The sequence below is a fragment of the Falco cherrug genome, chromosome 2 (assembly GCF_023634085.1).
Source record: "Falco cherrug isolate bFalChe1 chromosome 2, bFalChe1.pri, whole genome shotgun sequence".
In the NCBI taxonomy this organism is placed as follows: Eukaryota; Metazoa; Chordata; class Aves; order Falconiformes; family Falconidae; genus Falco; species Falco cherrug.
This window is the reverse complement of record NC_073698.1, coordinates 55,876,032-55,897,554: the sequence shown is the minus strand read 5'-3', so window position 1 is coordinate 55,897,554 and position 21,523 is coordinate 55,876,032. Positions and strand designations below refer to the sequence as shown.

At 37.8% G+C, this 21,523-nt stretch overlaps 1 protein-coding gene across 2 annotated transcripts in view; it reads left to right on the top strand.

Annotated features, from left to right (window-relative positions):
- Positions 1–21,523, top strand: part of ABCC4 (ATP binding cassette subfamily C member 4) — a 159,795-nt gene that overhangs the window by 75,808 nt on the left and 62,464 nt on the right. For both annotated transcript variants that reach the window (XR_008730876.1, XM_055701915.1), the window contains exon 20: positions 15,446–15,525. Coding sequence is in view for 1 of the 2 variants with exons in the window: in XM_055701915.1 (XP_055557890.1) it covers positions 15,446–15,525 (80 nt within the window). In the remaining variant the exon portion in view is untranslated. The remainder of the gene's footprint in view (positions 1–15,445; positions 15,526–21,523) is intronic.

The following is a 21,523-nucleotide window of genomic DNA, read 5'->3' as shown; positions in this document are numbered from 1 at the left end:
GAAGGCAGTTATTTTGCGAATTCTAGAGTCTTCTCAAAGGCTGTGATACTTCGATCTAATCAGTCTTCTGATTTTCTGTTGATTCTTCCAAATGCTTCAGACTTACTCAGACAAAAGCCTCTTTCTTCACAATTGTCAAATTTCATTGAATCTCAAGTCTTGGTGATAGAGCTTAATTGTCAGCAAAATAAGTCTTGGTTTCTGTGAATTGTTTGATCCTCAATTGGTTTAGAAGTGACAATATACTTTCTTTTACAGGGTTTAGATATTGTTTCCATGTGGCATATGGAGTGAAGTTGGACCAACTAAAGAAATTATTTCAATTGTTTTCTGTCAGGAAGGCTTACACAAAGAGCTTAGTCTCAGATCCTTTAAAGTTCAAGCATCTGCCACTAGGGGCAAAAATTATTTTCCTGTAGGCATTCATCTTTTATTGTAGATTTACTGTGCTGCTTCACTTGGTTGATAATCTAATTTAAACCTCAGAGATGACTCATACTTCCTCAATGGGATTCACAGCTAGTTTAAATTCTCTGATGTCAGAACCTTTCAGTTCTTCCAGGAGCTCTTTTCTGAACAAAATGGGTCCTTTGGGTATCTGAATGCATTGAGAAGGAAAGAATGTGACCCATGGAAACAGTAACACTTTAGTTATATTGTTTTACAACATACCTCAGGTTTTGTTTTCAATATTTATTTGGGTTTCTAGTTCAGGTAATTTGTGATGTCTTGACTTAATTTAGGTCCTAATAGTACCAAATGGTCTGTTGTGGGCAGAGTTCTGCAGGTTATGAAGGTGGTACCCTGCTGAAGTAAGAAACCTTCCAGAAGGTGGAATAGACCTCAGTACGTGGATCATGTGCCATACTGAAGTGTTGTTTCATAGCACCAGCATTTTCTGTACCAACTGTGGTATGACAGCTTTCCAGAAAAATGCTGGATTATGAAAGGGTACAAAACCTTTACGTTAAGAGACATTTCAGTCTCTTATTCTTTGGAAAAAACAAACCAATCAACCAAACAAAACCCCAATTGTCCAGAAGGTCCTAAAAGGTTTTAGAGTGATCTAAACACTTAAACTTGTTTGTGACCTCTTCCTGAAAGTATGATCACTGTATAGTTGACCACTAAGAACTTTAGGAATTGAATATTTGTGTTTGGAATGTGAATTGCTATTTAAGGACTTGGTCTCCGGAGTCAGTCAAGGACAAAATAGACATTCAGAAAGTTAAGAGGCATTGTAAATACCATTCAGCTGTGATGAAAAGTTTATTGGATGCTTTTCATATGCATTCTAAAGTTAAGCTACATTTTGAAAACCATCAGAGCCCACATTTGTTCTCTAAATATTATAATTAAATATCTACAATGCTAAGTTGTTACTAATTAATACTCTGTAATATTATTAGTGGTTGGGTTATTGACACAATTTTGCTTTCTGTGGTTTTTTTGCTTGAAGTTACGCTTTTGTTTCGTATATTCTAATGATGTATCCACAAATTGATCCAGAATCAAGTTCTCTGTTCGTGCTGGTTTGTGAAGAGTGAAGGAAAAACACAAGGTATTTTTCTGTCATTTAGTTTCATTATGTGTATTTTTTCATTTTAATCCTCCTTATCAGATATTTGGTTAATACCTTTTTTTTTAAGGCAGAATAACAGCAAAGCAGCTGTTTTAAAACAGCCTTTCGCAAAGTGTCTGGGATCAGATTATGATCAATGATTATCTGCAAAATTTGTAATGTTTATTCCAAAATATAACCAGTGGTTTAGGTCTATGAGGTGATTTTATGGTGTTTTAATGTATTGGGTATGGATGCTTGAAAGATAGGGATTTTTGTCATGGTCTTTGCATTGCTCCTGTTGTTGTCCAGTTCCTTGCAGTCCTGGAACATCCTTTCATTCTAATGTGTCTGATACAGTTTCGGCAGAGAAGCTGCTGGTTTATAAAAACAAACACCACAAAACAAATTGTGGTGAAAATGGATGTCAGAGAAACAAAATAAATGTATAAGTAAGCGAACTGTTAAGACCCAGACATGTTTATTTAGAAGGAAGAAAGAAAACTTTTACTGAGAATTTCTTTACCTAAAATCTTAATTGGTCTTGTGAAATCTTAAGACCCTGTGTGAATGAATTGAAGCAAACTAATTAGAGTACACTTAAAGACTAACTCGACACAACCAGCCATTGCCTCTGTGGTTCTGTAGTTAGCAGAGTGAAATATGCTCCTCTAAGAGCAGTTGAAAGTAAGAACTAACTAAAGTCCTCTGACTTGTTCTCTGAAGGCATCTCTCTCAGTAGACAGCAAGTCTTGCCTTACCCAAGTATAACCTTGTGAATAGTCTGTGTGAATCAAATGCTTATGGTTATGCTGTATGTCCTGGATGAACTTTGCCATCTCCATTCAGGCGACAATGGCCTTTCTGCTTCTACAGTTTTAATTGGGGAACTATTTCAGAACCTGATCTCTCACTTTCTGTAAGGATTTCCCATGTTTTCCAGGGGAAAACATCCTTCCTATTACCTTTACAGCTCATGTGTAGTTAATGTAGTTCCCCTATCTGGCTTTTTTGTCACACTGCATTTCCAAAACAGTCAGGTACTCTTCTAGCTTAAGTGTTGCAGCCACTTGCTTTATCCCAAACTTTTCCATGCTTCCCAGCCTATGCCTTACCATGTCAGGCTTCGTGCCTTGGTTGTGCATAGGATGACATTCACTCCTCTTTTTCAAGTGTGCTTATTTGTATCCAGAGTTTGTGCCATCCCATGATGAAGGAGAATGGAAGAAGGAGTGTCAAAGGAAGAGGGAGGAGAGGAAATGGGGAGTGGATGTGCAGTGAATGAAGTAGAGGGTGAAGAAGAGGGCATGTGCCAGCAGCCAGTCTGCGCAGGGCAAAAATTCAAGTAAATGTGTACAAAGCTCTTTCAGTATCAATTTCTGTGACTGTTACTGCCAGCTAGTCTTTCAACAGTTCTGTCTTGTAGCTCCTCCCCAGAGCCAGATGGAGAGAAGGATTTTTCTTGATCTTACCCCAGGTGTACTTTGAGGTAGTCTACCAGGAGGTGTAGAAAAGGAGTGTGGCTTCATTTGAACATTAACCCTCTTCCCATGCAAAGCTTTTACTATTTCTGCACCTGGTAACTGGAGCTGTTGGCACGTTCCTTTGTTTTTAACTACCTCCATCATCATTTTGCCTGCTTATCTTTCATGCTTACATCTTTGTAACTTCCTGCTCTCTGTTCAGTAAAGTTCATCTGCAAGCTGGCTCATCTTCATCTTAAAATCATCTCAAGATACACCAGTATCATTGTAACCGCAGTTTAACTATACACTGACAGTTAAATATATGGGTGGAGAAACTCATTAATTCCCTGACCCCACTGTTTTCCCATACTTAAAAAAAAAAAATCAGGCAAAAAGGCACATATCTTGTCCTGCAACTTTCTGTTCCAGCTTACTGCTACATCTTCCCTTTGCTTGTTGTTCCTTTTATAGTCAATTGTGTTGGTTTCTCTTAACTGGCAGCAAACTCTTCAAGGCAGGGCATGCTGCTGGCTATGAGATGGTCCAATGTGCATCCTAGTGTGAGGCTTGGCCTCCCATTTCAGATATATTAATCTTCTTTTTGGTGTTTCTGTCATGCAAATAACAAATGGCAGCATTCTCAGGAGTCCCTTGTTGCAGGCAGCACTATTTTTGCCTATTTATTTATTTAGGAGTTCATAGTGCCGGACAGCTGTAAATCAGAGCTTCACAGTGAAGTCTGTCTTTGAATTGAACAAAGACAAAATAGATTGTAAATTCTATTCACTTTTGCTTGAATGACTGTTCAGTGAAGCCATATTTTCTCCTTGATGTGTGTGAATTTTTTTCCCTTTATAGAAAAGCTAAGACATATTAACATATTTTTGTTTATCATTCTAAGTTTCCTTCTTATTATTTAAAAGACATGGAAAAAAAAAGAAAATTATATGGCTATGTTAGATTATCTGTAATTTTAAATTATATAGATGTAAGCATATGTTTTTAAAAGAATTTAACCTCTAGCATTCAGCTGTCAAGAAATCTAGGGGGTTTAATTTAAAGTATATTTGTACGTGAACATGAAAGTTTCTTTTGGTTTTGACTTATACACTATGAGTGTTTTAGTATGGTCAGCAACTACTTTCTCCTCATTTGCAGCTACTTACTCCTAGTACGTTTTTCTCTTTTGTTTTTGAGGTGAAGCTTTCGAATAGGTGCCCAGTAGACAAGGTGCAGTAAAGTCATATGCAGTGCAATATAACTTTCAAAATGCTTAGCATTTAATAATTTAATTATTAAAATTTTTATTTTAATGTAATGAATATAATATACAGTAGAGAAGAGGTCATATTTTGTTTTTTTTCTCATTTGAATGCATATTATGCCCCACATTTCATTTCAGTTTTGTTAATTGTAGCTTAGGCTGTAAAGAAGTTTATGTTTTAGTTTTTCCACAGAAGCTGATGGCCCAAAGAAACGTGTTGTAAGACTGTATCTAGATTCCTTTGGACAGCACTTCTTGCTAGAAGATGGTTGAATTGTGGTTGGCTCCAGATTTTCTAAGACAAAAGATTTTTGGTTTTTTCTCAGGCAAGATTTGCAAGTGGAATTTGGGGCCAGTCACAAAACTAAGGAGGAGGTGAAGTCATCCCTGCTTATACCCTACAGCCTGCTCTGCAGGAAAGGATCCATTCCATGCCCTAAATTAAGCCAAAAGAAAAAAAAAAAAAGGTATTTCAATCCAGCTGTACTCCCATACTGGTTGCCATAGCCTTCAGGCATGCACTCATTTGCCTTCTTCCGGTGCCATACTTATTTACTGATTCATTCAAAGGGCAAGCAGCTTCAAGAGCAGAGACTGGAGGAGGCCTACCGCAGAATTGCCTCTAGTAGAGTAATTAACACACTCGCTGGAGAGGTGGGTGACCCACATTCACTGCATGCTCCATGACTGGTAAAAATAACATGTTCCTTGTGTCTCTGCCCAGCCTTCACCTCTCATGTAAGTGTCCTGACCCCTGGGCTTGGCAGTACGTTTATAAACAGGATGACAGGTTTCCCAGTATCTTCCTTTGTGGTTTGGTGAATGGTACCTAAGTTGTGAATCTAGCTGTTCCCAAATTTTCTGTGGCTTTGCTCTAGCATGTGGTTTAAAACGTCCTAAATCGAAGCAAAATTTTTCTTTTCATGGGGTGGGTGGTTTTTTTTAACACACAGCAGATTTTCCAAAAATATATTTTGATTATTTGCATAGCAAACTAAGAGATACACAGTTCTGATTTTCTGGTAGTTATACCAGAATTTCTCTTGAGTTCAGTAGCAATGACATTTGATGTGACACAGGAGAAAAAGCCACTGAAAATTATCCAATGTCATCCATTCTGAATTATGGATAGCCAAACCCGTGCTGTTGCAGCAGCTTTTTTATAGTATGAGTAGTTAAAAAGGAAAAGGTATTTCAGGAATCATTACATGGGTACATAATGAATGAACTTCAGAGAGAATCTCTCCTTGCCAATCAATTCACATTTTTTCAAGAGAGAGAGAAAAAGAAGCAGAAGATAAAGAAAAATGAATGATCAAACCAAAACAACACACCAAGGAGAAGACAAGGGTTTACAAAATCAGATGAAGATATGAAATGCCTCTGCTGTTTTTGCTGCCCAAAGGCTTTATCCTCAAAATGGATAGGCTAGATAGAAGCCAGAAATTGGCTTGGCTTTCTCAGCAACAGTTCACATTGAATTTGCTTCCATGGTTTCAAAAAAGGAAGAAAATGGTTGGACTACATCAGAATCATTCTATTCAGTGCGTGTGGGAGGGGATCTGAATATATGTGATTGGTAAAATACAGGTTGATACTTGTTTGCTGAATTGTAACTTTATCAGCCAGGTAGTTTAAACTGAAGATCCCAGGAGGCAAAAGCTTTATATTCAGTGATGTCCTACTTGGTTATTGTCATCTTAGACTGGAGTGGTGGTTGAGCCCATCTAACTTCAACACTTGGAGAAAAAAAAAAAGGGGGAAGAAAAACATCAAAAAGAAGCAATTTATGATTCTTATTCAGATCTTATCTATTTCTTAGAATTATCTTTAGGGTATGGAATGGTAAAAAGATCAACAAATGTGAGCAGATTTGAAAGAGCTGTGTGAGATTCTGTACACCACCACCCCTCCTGATATTTTCTGAAATACAGTATTTAAAGCCTATTCTGAATCTAGTCTTGGTAGTATAAATAGCATAGGAGAAAACCTTTTTCTTTTTGGAAAAGCCTTACCAGAAAGGTGGCATATATTTCCATTTTTGTTTTAATCCTTGAATTGATGTATATTTATATATAAGTCCCAAATTTGAAAGTAAGTGTAAAAGCTGTTTTTCTCCTCTCATGTAAAATTTCCAGCAACAGAATACTCTTCGGATATTTCAGTTCATCCTGATTTGTAGCATTCAGATTAATTGTAAGCTCTGCCCCACCTCCAGCAAAACAACACTTGGGACATCTTCAGTCCAAATTGAATTTATGGCAGAAAGGAAAACTAGACTGCATAAATGCACTTTCAGAAGTAGATGTTTTTGTGGTTAAATAGTTTAGCAAAGAATTAAATTCGTAATCTTGCTAGTAAAAAGCCAATATAGGACTGTATTCCATATAGACTATTTCAGGTGTCTTTATAGTGATGCTTTGTATTGTGGTGAGATGTTGAAGTAGGTAACTATACATCTGGAACAGAAAAAGAAGGTGATGTAAATTAACAGAAAATTCCTTAGTGTACAATTTGACATCTTTTTAAAGATCAGTTGATAAGAAATTGCAAGTGGTTACCTTTTTTTTTCCTTCAGGAGGGGGAGGTAGGGGGCCAGTGTCAACTCTTCTATTACCCCCTCCTCTGTATAAATAAATAAATAAATAAATAAATAAATACACAGTTGGCCTGTATGCCTTAAAAATATCTTATGTTGTAGAATACAGCAGAAATGAAGTTGTCCTCTCGTTTGGCAGCACATTAGAGTTTGTGGCTTGGTTTTAGTTTTTTTCTTTCAGTATGTTTAAATGTAGATTTTATTCATTAAACTCAGGATAACTTAAAATAGCTTCAGTGAATAAAAATGAGTTTAGGAAGACGCAGAAAGGATATGCAGAGCTTAACTTCTGGAATCGTTAGAACTTTGTTCTGGCAACTTCAGAGAATTATATATGAAACATTCACTGTTACTCTAGGGATTGAGGGGAGAAGGTGTCTGCTTTCATTGTTATTCTAATTATGAAACAGAGATGGAGCTTTGTGCTCAGGTTGTGGGATAAAACTTTGTTATGTAGCCAGAAGTTTGTTCTTTTGAGTAATTCTGATTCTTTCACAATAAATTGCAGAAGAAAAAAATCTGTGAATGTTAATTTTTGGGGCAGGGGTTATCATTGCAGGGATGAATAATTTGGAAGTTGCTAATGAATATATTATCCCAAATCTATCATGCTTTTGTAAAAAGGATAATTTTAATAGCAAGTATAACATAGCACCAAAGTTAAAATCTGTGTTGTAGATTGTTACAGCTGAAATTGTAGCCAGCATGGTTAATTGGTAATGATATATAATATGAAAGGCAGTTACAATGTAGAAGGTATTTTGAGATTTCTCATGAAAGCAGTTTGAGAAAGAAGGAAAGTTTTTTCCAATCTAAATGTTTTTGTTTGTGTGCTTCTGTTTTTAATGAAGAATTTGTATGTCCTCTCTGCACTATATAATGAGGATATAGACTTTGGCTGGTGATAACTGATGTTAGTACACGTGTTCTTCTGAGCAGACCCATGAAAAAAGATAAAATCAGCAGTGCCACATAATTTAGCAAAGGGGTAAGTCAAGTTACGTGGAGCATTGACCTATTTTGATTTTCTGCAAGCAGGGTAATTCTAATCAGTAGGCCATTAAAATACTGTGTGTTTCTAGTGGTCTGGAAAGCTCAAGAACAAACTGTATGGTTATGATCAATGTATTCATACCAGGTAATGTAGATGTCTCCATCAGCAATAAAAATAGAAATTCATTTCCAAGAAGCCTGTTTTCCATTTTTATCTTCATCCTAGTTACCCTTCTTTCTTTAAATCCTACACTTAAAAATAAGATCAAACGCAGTCTTCACATTTTCTCCTCGTTTTCTAACTGTTTTCCTTTTGACAGCATTTGTACAAAAAGCCTTTTTCAAGTAGTAAATTAATTTGGATAGAAGGCAACCCACCTGAATTCATTACAAGCTGGCAGTTTAGATAAATGGATATTATGATCTCAGCATATTTTGGCCCAGTACCACTGTGCCCATTTGCAAATGTCTAAGAAAGTGATAATATTCCTGTCAGTTTCAGGCTGCTAAAGAAAAAAATGGGGTTGAATTTCTTATTTATATTTATAGGATGCCTGTGGGGAAGACAGTAATGCTGTATATGGCAGTTTGTGTGGATCCGTGGTGCTAAACATACATTAAAAAAAGATAACAGACCTATTGACATTTCTTTGTAGAAATATGGAAGAAAAACCAGAGTAGATCAGTAATTGACAGCTATGCAGGAGATGCATTTCCAGATTTCTTTCTGAAGAAATATTTCACAAACTTACAATTCCTTTCAAAGTTGGTAATCCATCTTTAATTATTTTGTTGATTTCATAGTTGTATTTTACAAGGTTGATGTAATGTCTGCTTCCTGCCAACATTTGATAGGGACAATCCACTTTGTCGCTACTTTGATGAAATGGAAGGCTGCTTGTAGTTGCAGTACTTTTTTGTTGTTGTTTTCCTTTCTCTTTTTTTGGCCTATGTGTGTGAACTGAGCACGGGCAAAGCCTTATCAGTCGCTGAATGCCATAGCTTAACAGCAAGATATGTGGGGAGCTGTGGATTTAGACCACTGACAGAATGGGAAACATGTTACGTAGTTAAATTGATGGGCAATTGATACATTAAATGTACCAGATCTGTGCAGCTGTTTCTTTTATTCCTACCTTGCAATGCTTTTATTGCCACGTAGACGCTTCTGAGCATTATTTTACTACCATGCATACTTTAAAAATAACTTTGGTTTTATCAGCTGTAATTCAGCCTGATGACGTACGTGATTTCTCTCTTTAGGGCAAGTTAACACCCTTGCGTGTACACAGGCTGAGGTGCGTGGTCTGCTGTAGCGTGCCTTCCTGGGACAGGAGCGCGCCCATGACAGCCTGCCACGGGGCCACCCTCGCAGTCAGCAGAGTGTGATGCATGGGAGGCTGCTTCACCTCGCTGAGTATAAGGGGGTGGCTAAGTACACGCTTTCGACTGTCTAACATGGGTCCCTCTAAATTAAAGTTGTCTGAGTTGAGAAGAGCATCTCTGTAGCATGACTGCCTTCAAGCCCGTGTGCAATCCCAGCTGGGGTTGCTTACATGTAGTGCTACATAGTACTTATGGCAGAGTACCTTCTTGAATCCATTCCTAGCCTTACAAGTTGCTTTCAGACACGTTTCCGCGAGTTTGCAGGGAGGAGTGGGAGATAATAGTGGTTAATTTGTTACTTTTTCTTAATGGAGTCTGGGCAGTGGGGGAGTGTTCCTGGCTTCGCTGTTGCAGAGTAGATAAAAGAGATTTTGAGTACTTTCCCCCCTGGTAAATGCAGTGTACTTGTAGGTGAAAATTGATATTTAGGCCAATTGCCATGGAGGAGTTCAGGTTACCATTCAAAGCAGTATTTATTAATAACATTTGCATATTGAACTACAGTGTGATTCTATTAAAATTCCCTGGATTGAGGATTAGCCTGATCTCCGAGGGGAAAAATATTCCAAGAGCTTGCACCCGTGCACACACAAGTGGCAAAAGCTTTCTGTCCCTAGAAGGTCCTTCGCTTTTGCTTTTCCAAAGAGGCAAATCAGTGAAGTAGAGAAGTATTTTTGCAATGAGTGATGAAGCTATAAAGGCTTGGTAAACTCTTTGTGAGGTATATAAAATCAATCTGCCTGCTCTATTGTGTTACACAGAAGTATTTCAGTGAATGCACAGGCCAACAAAGTATACTAGAAGTGCCAAATACATCTAGAAATAGAAATAATATACTGCTTTTAGGGTCTTTGGAATTCAGGTTGCACAACACTGAATGCTGTTGGTGGCATTTGGCTGTTCCAGTGGAGGATCCTAGTTTCTTGTTTAAAGAAAACCCACATCTTTTCTTTTCTGGTGTTTACATCCTAAGTGTTGATTCAGTTTGGATTATATTTCTTTCATTGTGGAGTATGTATAAACATTTTAAATAGGTGTGGAACACTGTCAAGTGTTCTCATTATTTGGATGATAAGTTCCCAAGTATCAGTAGGCACCTGCAGAACCAAAGTGGGTATGTAGCACCTGAGCACATTCTGATTCATGCAATTAAAGCAGTTTACAGAGTGGGGAAGAAAAGAGTATCACATACTGAGGTTTGATGTCTCTTTCATGGAGAACAAAAGAGGTTTGATTCTTTCACTTCAAGTTTAGCTTAACTATTGTGTAGTGGAGGAGGTTTAATGAATCATTGTTTAACTTCGATACTGCCAAGTATTTGACCATTAAATAGCCTGAAATGTGTACATAGCACTTTGGTGACAGACCCTTACTTAACTGTGATTAATTGGCATTGAATAGTTATTTAATTACTTCAGAAGAAATCTAACAACAGTGTGTGTTCTGATTCAGTTGCTTGATGTGAAAACAAACATAGGACTGTTGAAGAGAGCACGTTCCCTTTTGCAGCTCACTACTGATGCTGCATACCACATGGAAGCCTGAGTGATTAAAATAACAGATACTATTCACAAATTTGCATGCTGTCGTAACGTTGGCATACTTGGTTCTTGATTTGTTAAAACACTTTCTTGTTGCTGGTTTTGTGAAATCTCTTTTGCCTTACAAGTTTTAGATTTAGTATTTTCTTTTTGCTTTTGAAGCTCAGACTGAAACTCACTGGGATAAATAAAGGTTGTAAGTATTAAGTGAGCTTGAAAATTTTTGTAAATGGAAAATACTGGACTAGATCTAAGAATTACTGTCTCTTGGCATGTATCTGTATCACAGAAATGCTCACTTAAGGAATTTGGGTTTTGTGGAAGTATGAAGTATTGTGGTAAGGTGATGTTGATAGTCTGTAAGTTTGGGAGAGAAGGATATTAGAAGTTTTGGAGACAAAATTGTTTGGGGGTGGTGAGTCCTGCAGGTCCTACCCTTCTTGAACAGCAGGTGCAACAGTTTCTTTAATCTGAAGAACCATCCCCAAAAGTTAGGCTTGCAAATGCTTGTAGAAACTGTAGTCATAACTAAGCATTTTGAGTCCTGACTCAAAATGGCTACTTTAACTTTCATATCTGGAATGTTTTCTTTTGCATGCTTAATAATGCATAAGCAAGCCACTGATTTACTGTGCTTCCAGTAAGTGGAAACAGTTGTTTCTTCATACCTTGCGAAATAGACCTCATTTACTTGTAGACATCCTTATAAATGTAGCAATTACTCTGGATGCAATATCACAATGACTATGGGGCACTTTGTGGATATTTCCAAAGCATAGCACTTCTGCTTGGAGGTACATTGCTCTCTCTCATATTGGTGAGGGACCTTGCTTTAGTGGGTTGCCATAGCTTGCTTCAACATAGGGTGTGCTGAGTAAAATGCCAGTTCTGTAATATTCGTATGAACAGGATCTGAAATACTCTTCAGGCCTGATTTGTATATTTTCAGGGGGGTAATATCATAGCAAACCAGCAACAAAAAAAATAGGGCTAAAGCGTGTGGCTTTGTGGCTTGATTTTAGCAGTAGAAAACCATTAATGGTCACTGGATTAACATTACAAGAGGGACATGCGACCTCTTAGCAACAAGCAAGGTATTTTCCTAGGCTTAATGACTTCAGGTGAGGTGTTATTTTCCAGAAATACTATGTGCAAACACTAGATAGACCATAAATGACTTTTTTCAGTAACTTGAAAATTCAAAAAAATGAAGTTTTGCTACCAGAGGTTCACCTGAATGTTTATTTCAGAAGCCGCTGATTCAGGTCCCCACTGTTTAAATTGCTTTAATTGTATCAGGTGGACCTGTAAAAGGTTCCAGTTTTCAAGGTTTGTCTTTTTCATATAATGTTTTTTCTGCTTACTCAAATTTTAGTCCATGTCATTTTACAGAATTATTGTATTTACATTTTAAAGAGGATTAGGCAGATTAAAAGATGTTTTCATGTTTTCTTGATAATGTCAGATTAATTTCCACTTTCCTAGTGGCAGCTCGCAGCTCTGTCAAAACAGTCTGTAGAAACACTGTTATACTTAAAAATTTCATAAGACAGTTGCCAAAAATACAGTTTTGGCAATTAATTAGCAGCCGTATAACCAATGGGAACTGGAATAGTTAGGGGTTAGTGGAAGAGATAGTAAGACCAGAGGACTACTGAGGCTGGCTCAGGTGAGCTAGTTTTCCTTCATGACTGTGTTCCTCAAAGGATTTTGCTGGAGGAGATGTTGCTGTGGAGGTGAACATTGCCACAGTTACTCCTGGCGTGCAGGATGCAGGCAAGTATTCTGCAGCTCTTATTTATATCTATGCCAGCTTTTTACCCCCAGAAGCACCAGGACAGATCTGTATCATGCTTGCAGCTTAAAGCCCTCCTTGTCACAACATTGAAACTTTATCAGGAAATGGTTAGAGGTTGTCGCAGCCTCCTGCTGATCTCTTCTCCCTGGGCTCCAGTGATAGGGCTTGTGGGAATGGTTCAAAGCTGTGCTAGAGGAGGCTTAGACTGGATATTAGGGAGCATTTCTTACTGAGAAGGTGGTCAGACACTGGACCAGGATTTCTAGAGGCATGGCCGATGCCCCAGGGCTGTCAGTGTGGCATTTGGGCAATGCCCATAACAACGTGCTTTCTCTTGTGGTCAGCCCTGAACTGGTCAGATAGTTGGACCAGATGATCCCTATAGGTCCCTTCTAACTGAAATACTCTATTCTATTCTAACAGTTGCCAAAAAAACCAAATCCCAGACTCAAAACTTGCAAATTCCTCCTTGAGCAACTTCAACAGGTGATTCTTCAATAGAAATCACATGGGTGGGAAATGAGAGCTGAACTCTGAGATGCTTTTGGAACTGAAACGACCCAGGAGTTAAACCTCTTTCTACAGCAAGGATTTTGTAATGGCTTCTCTCCTCTAGCCCTTCAGGCCTTGTCCATACTGTACAAAATGAGAGTAAGCCCAGTGCTTTTCCAGGAACAAATGTGGATATGCCCTTCCACTTGAGCAGTGAGAGGGATCGTGAAGGCATCACTTGATTCCTGGAGGCACCAGCATTGACCTGACCTACACTATGGCCGTGGAAAGCAGTCAGCCTGCGTGACCTTGCGTCCTCCAGCAGTGTCGCATGGGATGGCCTTTGTGCAATAGCTTCTTGTATCAGCCTGGAACTACTACAAATAACACTTGTTTGGGGTCAGGAGGTAAAGGGTGATTCTAAGGCTGGATTAAGGTGCGGTTTGCTTGCTGTGAGAGCAGTCCTTTGCCCTTGTATACAGCTTGTCATCTGTGGGTCTCATGGTGTTTGACGCAGGGGCGTGGCACTAGCACCTCTCCTTGCTCTGCTCTTCACTCTGTAAAATAGAGCGAAGTCACTCAGATGGGAACAGTCACAAGCTGGGAACAGGCTGCTAATACCCTGAACCCATCTTGTTTTCCTCATCTGCCCCTCCTGGACAGGCTGCTAAGGAAAGCACTGACAGAAGGAAGCATTTAACCTCTTTGAATGATTTTCTTTTTGCCAGTGAAATGTTGGTTCATTTGAAAATGACCTGAAATGTGATGTTTAGGGATATCAAGAGGTCTTAGCTACAGCATGCACGCAGTGTGTGCTAGATCACTCTTCCGTGGCCAGTCTCCATGTTAGGAAATCACAGGAAAAGGAAACTTTGAAAAAAATTGCCTTGGAGTTCCTTCTGATGTGTCTACCCCAACATGAAATAAGTGAAAGGGAACATCCCCAGCTGCCATTGCCAGTAGAAGCAGATGAAAGAGGTTTTGCTGAGTCTTGTCCTGCTATATACCCTTTCTCTCTGTGTGCAAAGCCTAAAAATAGGATGAATTCTACTGTTGTCTACCTTAAGCAGCTGCTTTCGGTAGTGGAGTCCTGCAGAACAAGCTGTTCATCACCAGTATCTCTCTTTGCAGTAGTATCTCAGGCCTGAGGAGAGGAAGCTTTGCATATTGCTTGGTATAGAACAGAAATTCCCTTTAAAAAATAAATCAGTGTTGTGCAACAAAATCCGTAATTCTGAGACAGCTGTGAGAACAGAAAACTGGAATGATGGTTGCTATAGAAGTTAGTTAGGTATCTCTTATCTCTGAATTATGTCTCCAATGCACTCCATGGAAACTTTAAACTTTATTTTCAGTTTAATGAGCTCCTTTGGGCAGGGGTGGGGTGGGGTGGGGGGGAAGTCTTTTGTTGCCAGTGCAGTGAATGTGTTTGTACCAGTTAGAAGTAATAATTGAATCAAGATATATGTAGATAAAAAGGCAATGTGAATGCATGTATGGGCATTACACACCTTGGAAAAAGCCAGATTCCCATCCTTAGCTTAGTTTCTTTCCTGGTGAGTAGAGATATTGATTAATAGAGAAAGATACTAATCCACTTACAGGTGGCAGTGTTATGACTTTAATTATTAAAGAACTCTTGCTGTAACTGATTTTTTCACTCAAGTAGAACTTGGGAAAATAGAGAAGTGTAAATGCTTCACTGACAGCAGATTAAAAATTGTTTTATTAGCTTTAATAAAGATCAGTATTGTCAAGGTTATGAATAAGTATGAATGTAAGGCTGCATGAACACAAATCTCAGATTTTATTTTGGAAATGCTGGCAATTTGAATCCGTGTATAATGGTGGAGGGGTGGGAACAGAAATAAAAAGGATCAGTTAGATCAGCTGTGATCTGTCTGGGACGTGCATGCACTAGTGAGCTTCAGTCAAGGACAGGAGCAGATTCTGACTGATGTTACTTGATGAAACTTGCATTAAGTTGAACTGTAAACCTTTACTTGCATATGTTGAGCATATAAAGCATGTGTCTTTCACCTGTTAAATTCTACTGAACTATTATCTTCAAAGCCCAGTTTAATTTTTTCCTAGCAGTTTAACGGTTTTATATTTGGGTGAAAGGCATTTGTAAAAAAGTATTCTTCAAAATATATTGCAGTAGTTTTAAAAGATGCCCTTCATGGTGGTTCCAAAAATCGTCTTTTTATCTTTTGATTCCAGCTGTTTCCTTTTAACTGTTACTAAAATGGTAAAACATGGTGTGTTTAAGATATTTTGATCTTATATAATAGAAATTATATTTACTTTATTGTTATTTTTCTTTTCCAACCATGTTTCTGCAGGAAGAATCTTAAATCGTTTCTCCAAAGATATTGGCCACCTGGATGACTTGCTTCCATTGACGTTTTTGGACTTCGTGCAGGTAATTAGGTTGCTACTGCCAAAGACCTGCACTGCATTCTGAATTTAGATTCCTGTGTGCTTTGGTGAAGATCAGCTGTTTGTCACAGATGTAGCTGAGTTGAATGAAAGTACTTGTTTGTGAAAGAAAGGTGCGGCTGAAATTTAACGTGTCAGTAAAAAGCTAACATGAGTAATAACTGGCAGGTAGGAGTGGCTATACACAGCTTGCTATTATGTCAAGATTTCAGTTCATAGTAGCTACATGCTTGGTAAATTGCTCCTGATTTGCCTCCAAGCAATCTGGCAAGCTTATTGCTGTTATAAGAAATATGTCCGTAGTAAAGAAACAATCAACTCACATGAAAAGATAGCACAGATTAACCTAATTACATGTCTACTTCCACAAAGAATCAAATGCTTACCACACCATTTTGGATTAAAATAGGTGTGGCTATTTACAAAGAAAAAGATTAGTAGTAATAGGGTGAATATAATAGCCTTAATAGGAACAAGTGAAATAAGTTGCTGCAGACAAGAAAGATGGACAAAGCACTGAGATTTCGATGGTGATGAAAGGATAAAGGATTATATATGACATCAAGGTAAAATTTTTCTGTTGCAGTTGCTATTAATCCTCCTTGTGATAAATTGCAGAGGATAAATCTGCAAAAAAATTGATTGTACTGTATGAAAATAACATGAATCACAGAATACAATGAATTGTGGAGGCTAGAGAAAGAAATAACTTAGTGGATCATATGGATCCACTTAGTGAATCAGACCTGTCATGCTCAAGTCAGAAATGTTTCCTACGGTGCTATCGCTAACTTTGCTTCATCTCTTAGTGATAACTTATTCAGGATTTAAACCTCATTTTGACTTCTTTAAAAAATAAGCCCAAAAGATCTTGAGTTGAGCAGTTTAATCATGTTGTTAATGCTGAAATCCTGAAAATAGAGAAAAAATATAGTCCAAGAAGTTAGTAAAAACACTTCTTAAGATAAAGTCTTTTTCCTAGTTTAGTGAAGTTGTTAAAGTTGAAGTATCTTGTTTGTTTTTCAAAGCATTACAGTGCCATATGTCATTTTGTGGAAGAAAGGAAGGTTAGAAAGGAAGAAAGGAATTTTACCCATCAATTAAAGTGATTGGTGGTTTTGTGAGTTAGGGAGTTCCTTATAGTGAATATTAAGATTTTGAATTCATGGGCTTTAAGGCCCTGACAAATTCTTTCCTAAAAGTACAATATAAACATAGTTCTCTGTAATCTTTCTATGATATACTACGCATTTTCTACTGTTTATACAGATTCCAAATTTTCGTCAGCCTCATTAACTGTCTTATTAGACAGAAAAGAATAACTTCATTTCAGCTCTCTTGGGATAATACATACGTGTCTGTCTTTTTGGCCGGAAGCTCCAGCTGTCCTGCAATCCTTATCCTCTTCTCTTAGCATAGGATTTACATCCACAAAGTCAAACCATCTATTGCACGGTGCTCCTTGGCCATTAGACCAAGCAATGCAGAGGGGGTTTTATTTGCATAGGTTTGTCCTCTTTAAAGCAAACTGCACTGTGTATGTTCATACTGCATCCTGCTCGTGGCCAGAGCATCCTCTGGGACCTGTTGTCTTGAGATAAACTGATTCACTCTCTTCCTTAGTTCGGTGCATTTACAATAGTGTAAGAGTTGTGTTGCAGCCCATTTGCATGGTGTTTTTATAGCAAGAAACTGAGTGGGTGTTTTGCATGTCCTGGCATGTGGTTTAGAGGCATGTGGGGTTGTCTGAGGATGTAAAATTTGCTGGGAAAGTGTTAGAGAAGTCTGTGTAACCAGAGGGAGCCAAAATTGGTGTGGTCTTGTCCATCCTTCCTTTTGGGAGCAGATCCTGAAGCAAACTGTCTTGAGAATTACAGTCTTTTTTTTCCTGAGGGAACCAACTGGGTTGCTCCAAAAGAAAGCTAAGGAGCTAACCTGTATGCATGGCACAGAAGACTGAGTCATCTACTAGCAGATTGGAAAACCTGGTTATTTGACCGGTGTATAGATACTTCAGGCAGTGTATGCTTATCAAAATTTAATTGGTCTGGGATGAAAGAATGAAGGCTGTTGCTCTAGATGTGATCGTTTTCTTTTTTGTTAACATTTTTACATTTTGTAAATATTCCTTCTCACTGATTACTTTGTGCATTTCTTTTAAATTGGCTATTGAATTATTTGTCAGATTCTGTAGTTTGTATTTTAAGTGAAAAGTTTTCCTTTTAAAAAAAGCAAACTAGATGCTACGTGTCCAGTACACTACTAAAAGGATACTATTTTTTAAAGCTTGCTTGTTCTATTTGGCCTCAGAAAAGAAAATTTAGGAGCTTACTCTTGATTAATAATGCACTGCTGTCCGTAAGACAAAAGCACTTCCTTCTTGGCAGATTTTCTAAAACTTACTATTCTTGATCAGCAGGCTTGTTGGTTAGTGGATGCCTTTTGAAATTCAGTAGTAAAGATATATTTATTTCTGAAGAAGTACGGATTTGTACAAAGGATAACTGTTATCAATTATGATAGAGATCTTTTGCCACTTGTTTTGTTTGCAGGTGTCTTTTATAAGACTTCCTATAATCCCTTCAGGAAGAAATATTTTCTCCTTTCTAAAAACAGTATTAGCTAAATATAAAAGCTCTGATCCTAGCCATTGTTGTTGATTCTCTGAGAGACATTTCCCAACATTCATTGTGTAAATGGTTGTCAGGAGGAATCAAGTGAAACTTAATAAACAATGCAGTAACTGGTTCATCTTACTTTGTGTGTAGAAGCTTTTCTTGAGCAGATTTGCATTGAAGAAGTGGTTGTTTCTCTGAGTTATTGCTAGAATCATTGTGAAGCATTCCACCCTTTCACTGTATTGGCAAGTGAGTGTATAATTTCTGTACAAGTAAGCACAATGTGATTGGACACCCAAAACCTACAATATAAGCCTGTGTAAATACCTCTAAATAAATAAATAAAATCTACTAGTTTTGGGAATTTCCTAATTAACACTGAGTACCAATTTTAAGGCAATGCTAAAATTGATAATGTTCTTTTTAGAGTGCCTAATGAGATTTATACATTGCACTACAGTCATAGTGAGCATGATTAGTCTAGACAGCTATACTGGATGTTGAAAATTAATACCTTGAACTGAAAAAGTTGCAATTTTTACATCTTCCATTGAGTCAATGAAGAAGAAACAGTATGTTCTCTTCAAGACAGTGGATGGTTACTGTACACCTATTTGTTAAAGCAAAAATAAAAGATAGGTGGCAAGCACAAAAATGCATCGCAGACCTTGTGTATTCTTCTGAAAACCTGGCTGGATTTTGCAAAGCTGTTGCTTAGCAGTAACTTCCAAAGTAGCAACTCTCACAGTGTTTAAAGTTTCCTGCTGTCATGTTTAACTCGAGCCAGCAACTGAGTATCGTGCAGCTGCTCACTCACTCCTTGTCCTTCCCCCGGTGGGATGGAGAGGAGAATCAGAAAAACATAAACCCCATGGGTTGAGATACGAACAGTTTCATAATTGAAATAAAGTAAAATATAATACTAATAGTAATTACAATTAAAATGGAGATAACAGAAAGAGAAATAAAACTCAAGGTGGGACTTGGGGGGGAACAAATAAGTGATGCACACCACAATTGCTCACCACCCACTGACCGATGCCCAGACTGTCCCTGAGCAGTGAGCAACCCCTCCCGGCCAACTGCCCCTGGTTTATATGCTGAGCAGACGTCACATGATATGGAATATCCCTTTGGCCAGTTTAGGTCAGCTGACGTGGTTCGGTCCCTTCCCAACTTCATGTGCCCCTCCAGCCCTCTCGCTGGCAGGGCCTGAGAAGCTGAAAAGTCCTTGATTTAGATTAAGCACTACTTAGCAACAACTAAAACCATCAGTGTGTTATCAACATTATCCTCATACTAAATGCAAAACACAGCACTGTACCAGCTACTAAGAAGAAAATTAACTCTGTCCCAGCCAAAACCATGACATCTGCCATCTTTTCTTTCTTTGGTTTTAAATGCACCAAAATATAGCACACCTGACCTTGGAGACATGGGGGCAGGAGGGGCAATCTTCACTTGGAGGCAGTAATTTTTTTTCTTCTTAACTTTACAAATTTTAACAGTATATAAAACATGTCATGGTTAGTGCAGTTGGCTGTCTTTCTGTAGAAGTCATGCTGTATCCACAAGATTTAAAAATAGAAAAGGTCTCGTTTATAAGAATGCATTTATGGCTATGTTTAACTACATGGCTGTTGAACAGAACTCTGTGGATAGCTGTGAAGTATAGAAACCAAAGAGAAACCGAAGTTTAATTTGGTCATTTCAACTGGGATATCTTTAATTGTATGTTTACAGTCCAGTTCACTTATTAAAGTGAAAAATAAACTTTACTGTCCACAATCTAAGCCTGGGCCTTATCTTCTGTAATGGATTCTGGCTGGCCATAACATTCCATACCAGCTTTCCTAAAAAACTAAAATAAAAAGTAATGCTGTGTTCACTGTGACACATTATTTCTACTAAATACAGCACTAAATATGTCTGTAAAATAAGGTAGTAATTCATGTTTGTAGATTGATTCAGATAGTCAAAAACCTGAATGAACTTGTTTGGTGAAGATGGTGTTTGGGGTTTTTTGTGAACTTGCATATTTTTAGTTACTTGCCTTAGTACTGTTAGACCCCTTAGCCTCAGTTCTGCATCTTCCTATCTTTTTCCTATCCTGAGTTATGTATTTTTGGCAGGTGTTTTCCAACTAAGTTACAATTTCCTCAATCTCCTCAGGTAGAGGACTAATTATGTGAAGGCCATTGCAATGGTTTAAAACTTTCCAAGAGGATTTAAACATCTGCTTCATTTAGAGGTATATGCTCTATTTATGTATTTGTTGGTTTAATCAGAGGGCAGGCCTGACAGCAGCCTCAAAGAGCTATCCAAACACAAATAATTGCAGAAATACTTGCTTTAGTTGGTACACAATGGGTCATCCTATAAATAAGTCCAAAGGGACTTAAGGAAGTTGAGTGCCATTTAAGATGACTTGGATTTGTTACTTTTCTTAGGCTCCTCTGAAAATACCAGCTGATTTACTCAATGCTGTAACCAACTGTTGTTCCTCTTGCCTTAAGCTCTGTGGGAGTACAAAGTTCTGTTGATGTGGACTTTACTGCTAGGTGTGGGGCTTGTGGTTTAAAATCCTATGGTTAAAATGTGTAACGATGTCCAGCTCACACTATACTAATTTGGGAAAAGGTCAGCCAAGGAATAGAATAAAATAATGTAGCAAAGAAGTGTTAGGAATTAAGAATCCAACATATTTTAATAGTATCTTATGCACATTAGCCCAGATACTCCTAAGAGGACATTATTTTGGATGCTGTATTTTTGAGAGCTTGTCAAAGGCTTGGTTTTAGTACCTGAATCTCACTTTAACTTGAGATAGATCTGTAAAGGCTTAACATCTTTAAACTGTGGTCTCAAATGATGCAGGATAAGTACTCAAACTGACAAACTACCAGTAGAGAATTGTATCTGTAAACCGATTGAATACATAGGACAGTGAAACATATTTCAGACTTTCTTTTGGGTTTGTGAATTACTATGATAAATTTTAAAGGGATGGTTTTCTCTGTAGTTTCTTGCCCTTTTAATTCTTCAGTGATCGTATTACCTGTTAATAGAGTTGATTTTCTGCTTTAGTTTCTAGTGAATTTGAATAACTTAATGTGATGGCCCTTCATTTTGATTTCTTACCCTATGTTGGATTGAGAGGGGGAAAAAAAAAATCATGATCTGTTTTGTTTCTGGAGAACACTGTGAACATGTGAACTATCTGCAGCTGCCCTTGGAAAAGGGCAGTGATTTATTGAGGAAAACTGAATTGCAAAACCTTTTTCCTCCCCAAAATCAACAGCTTGACTGAGTTTAAATAACTGACTTTTCATATCCTTTCATCACACACAAAGGCCTAATCCT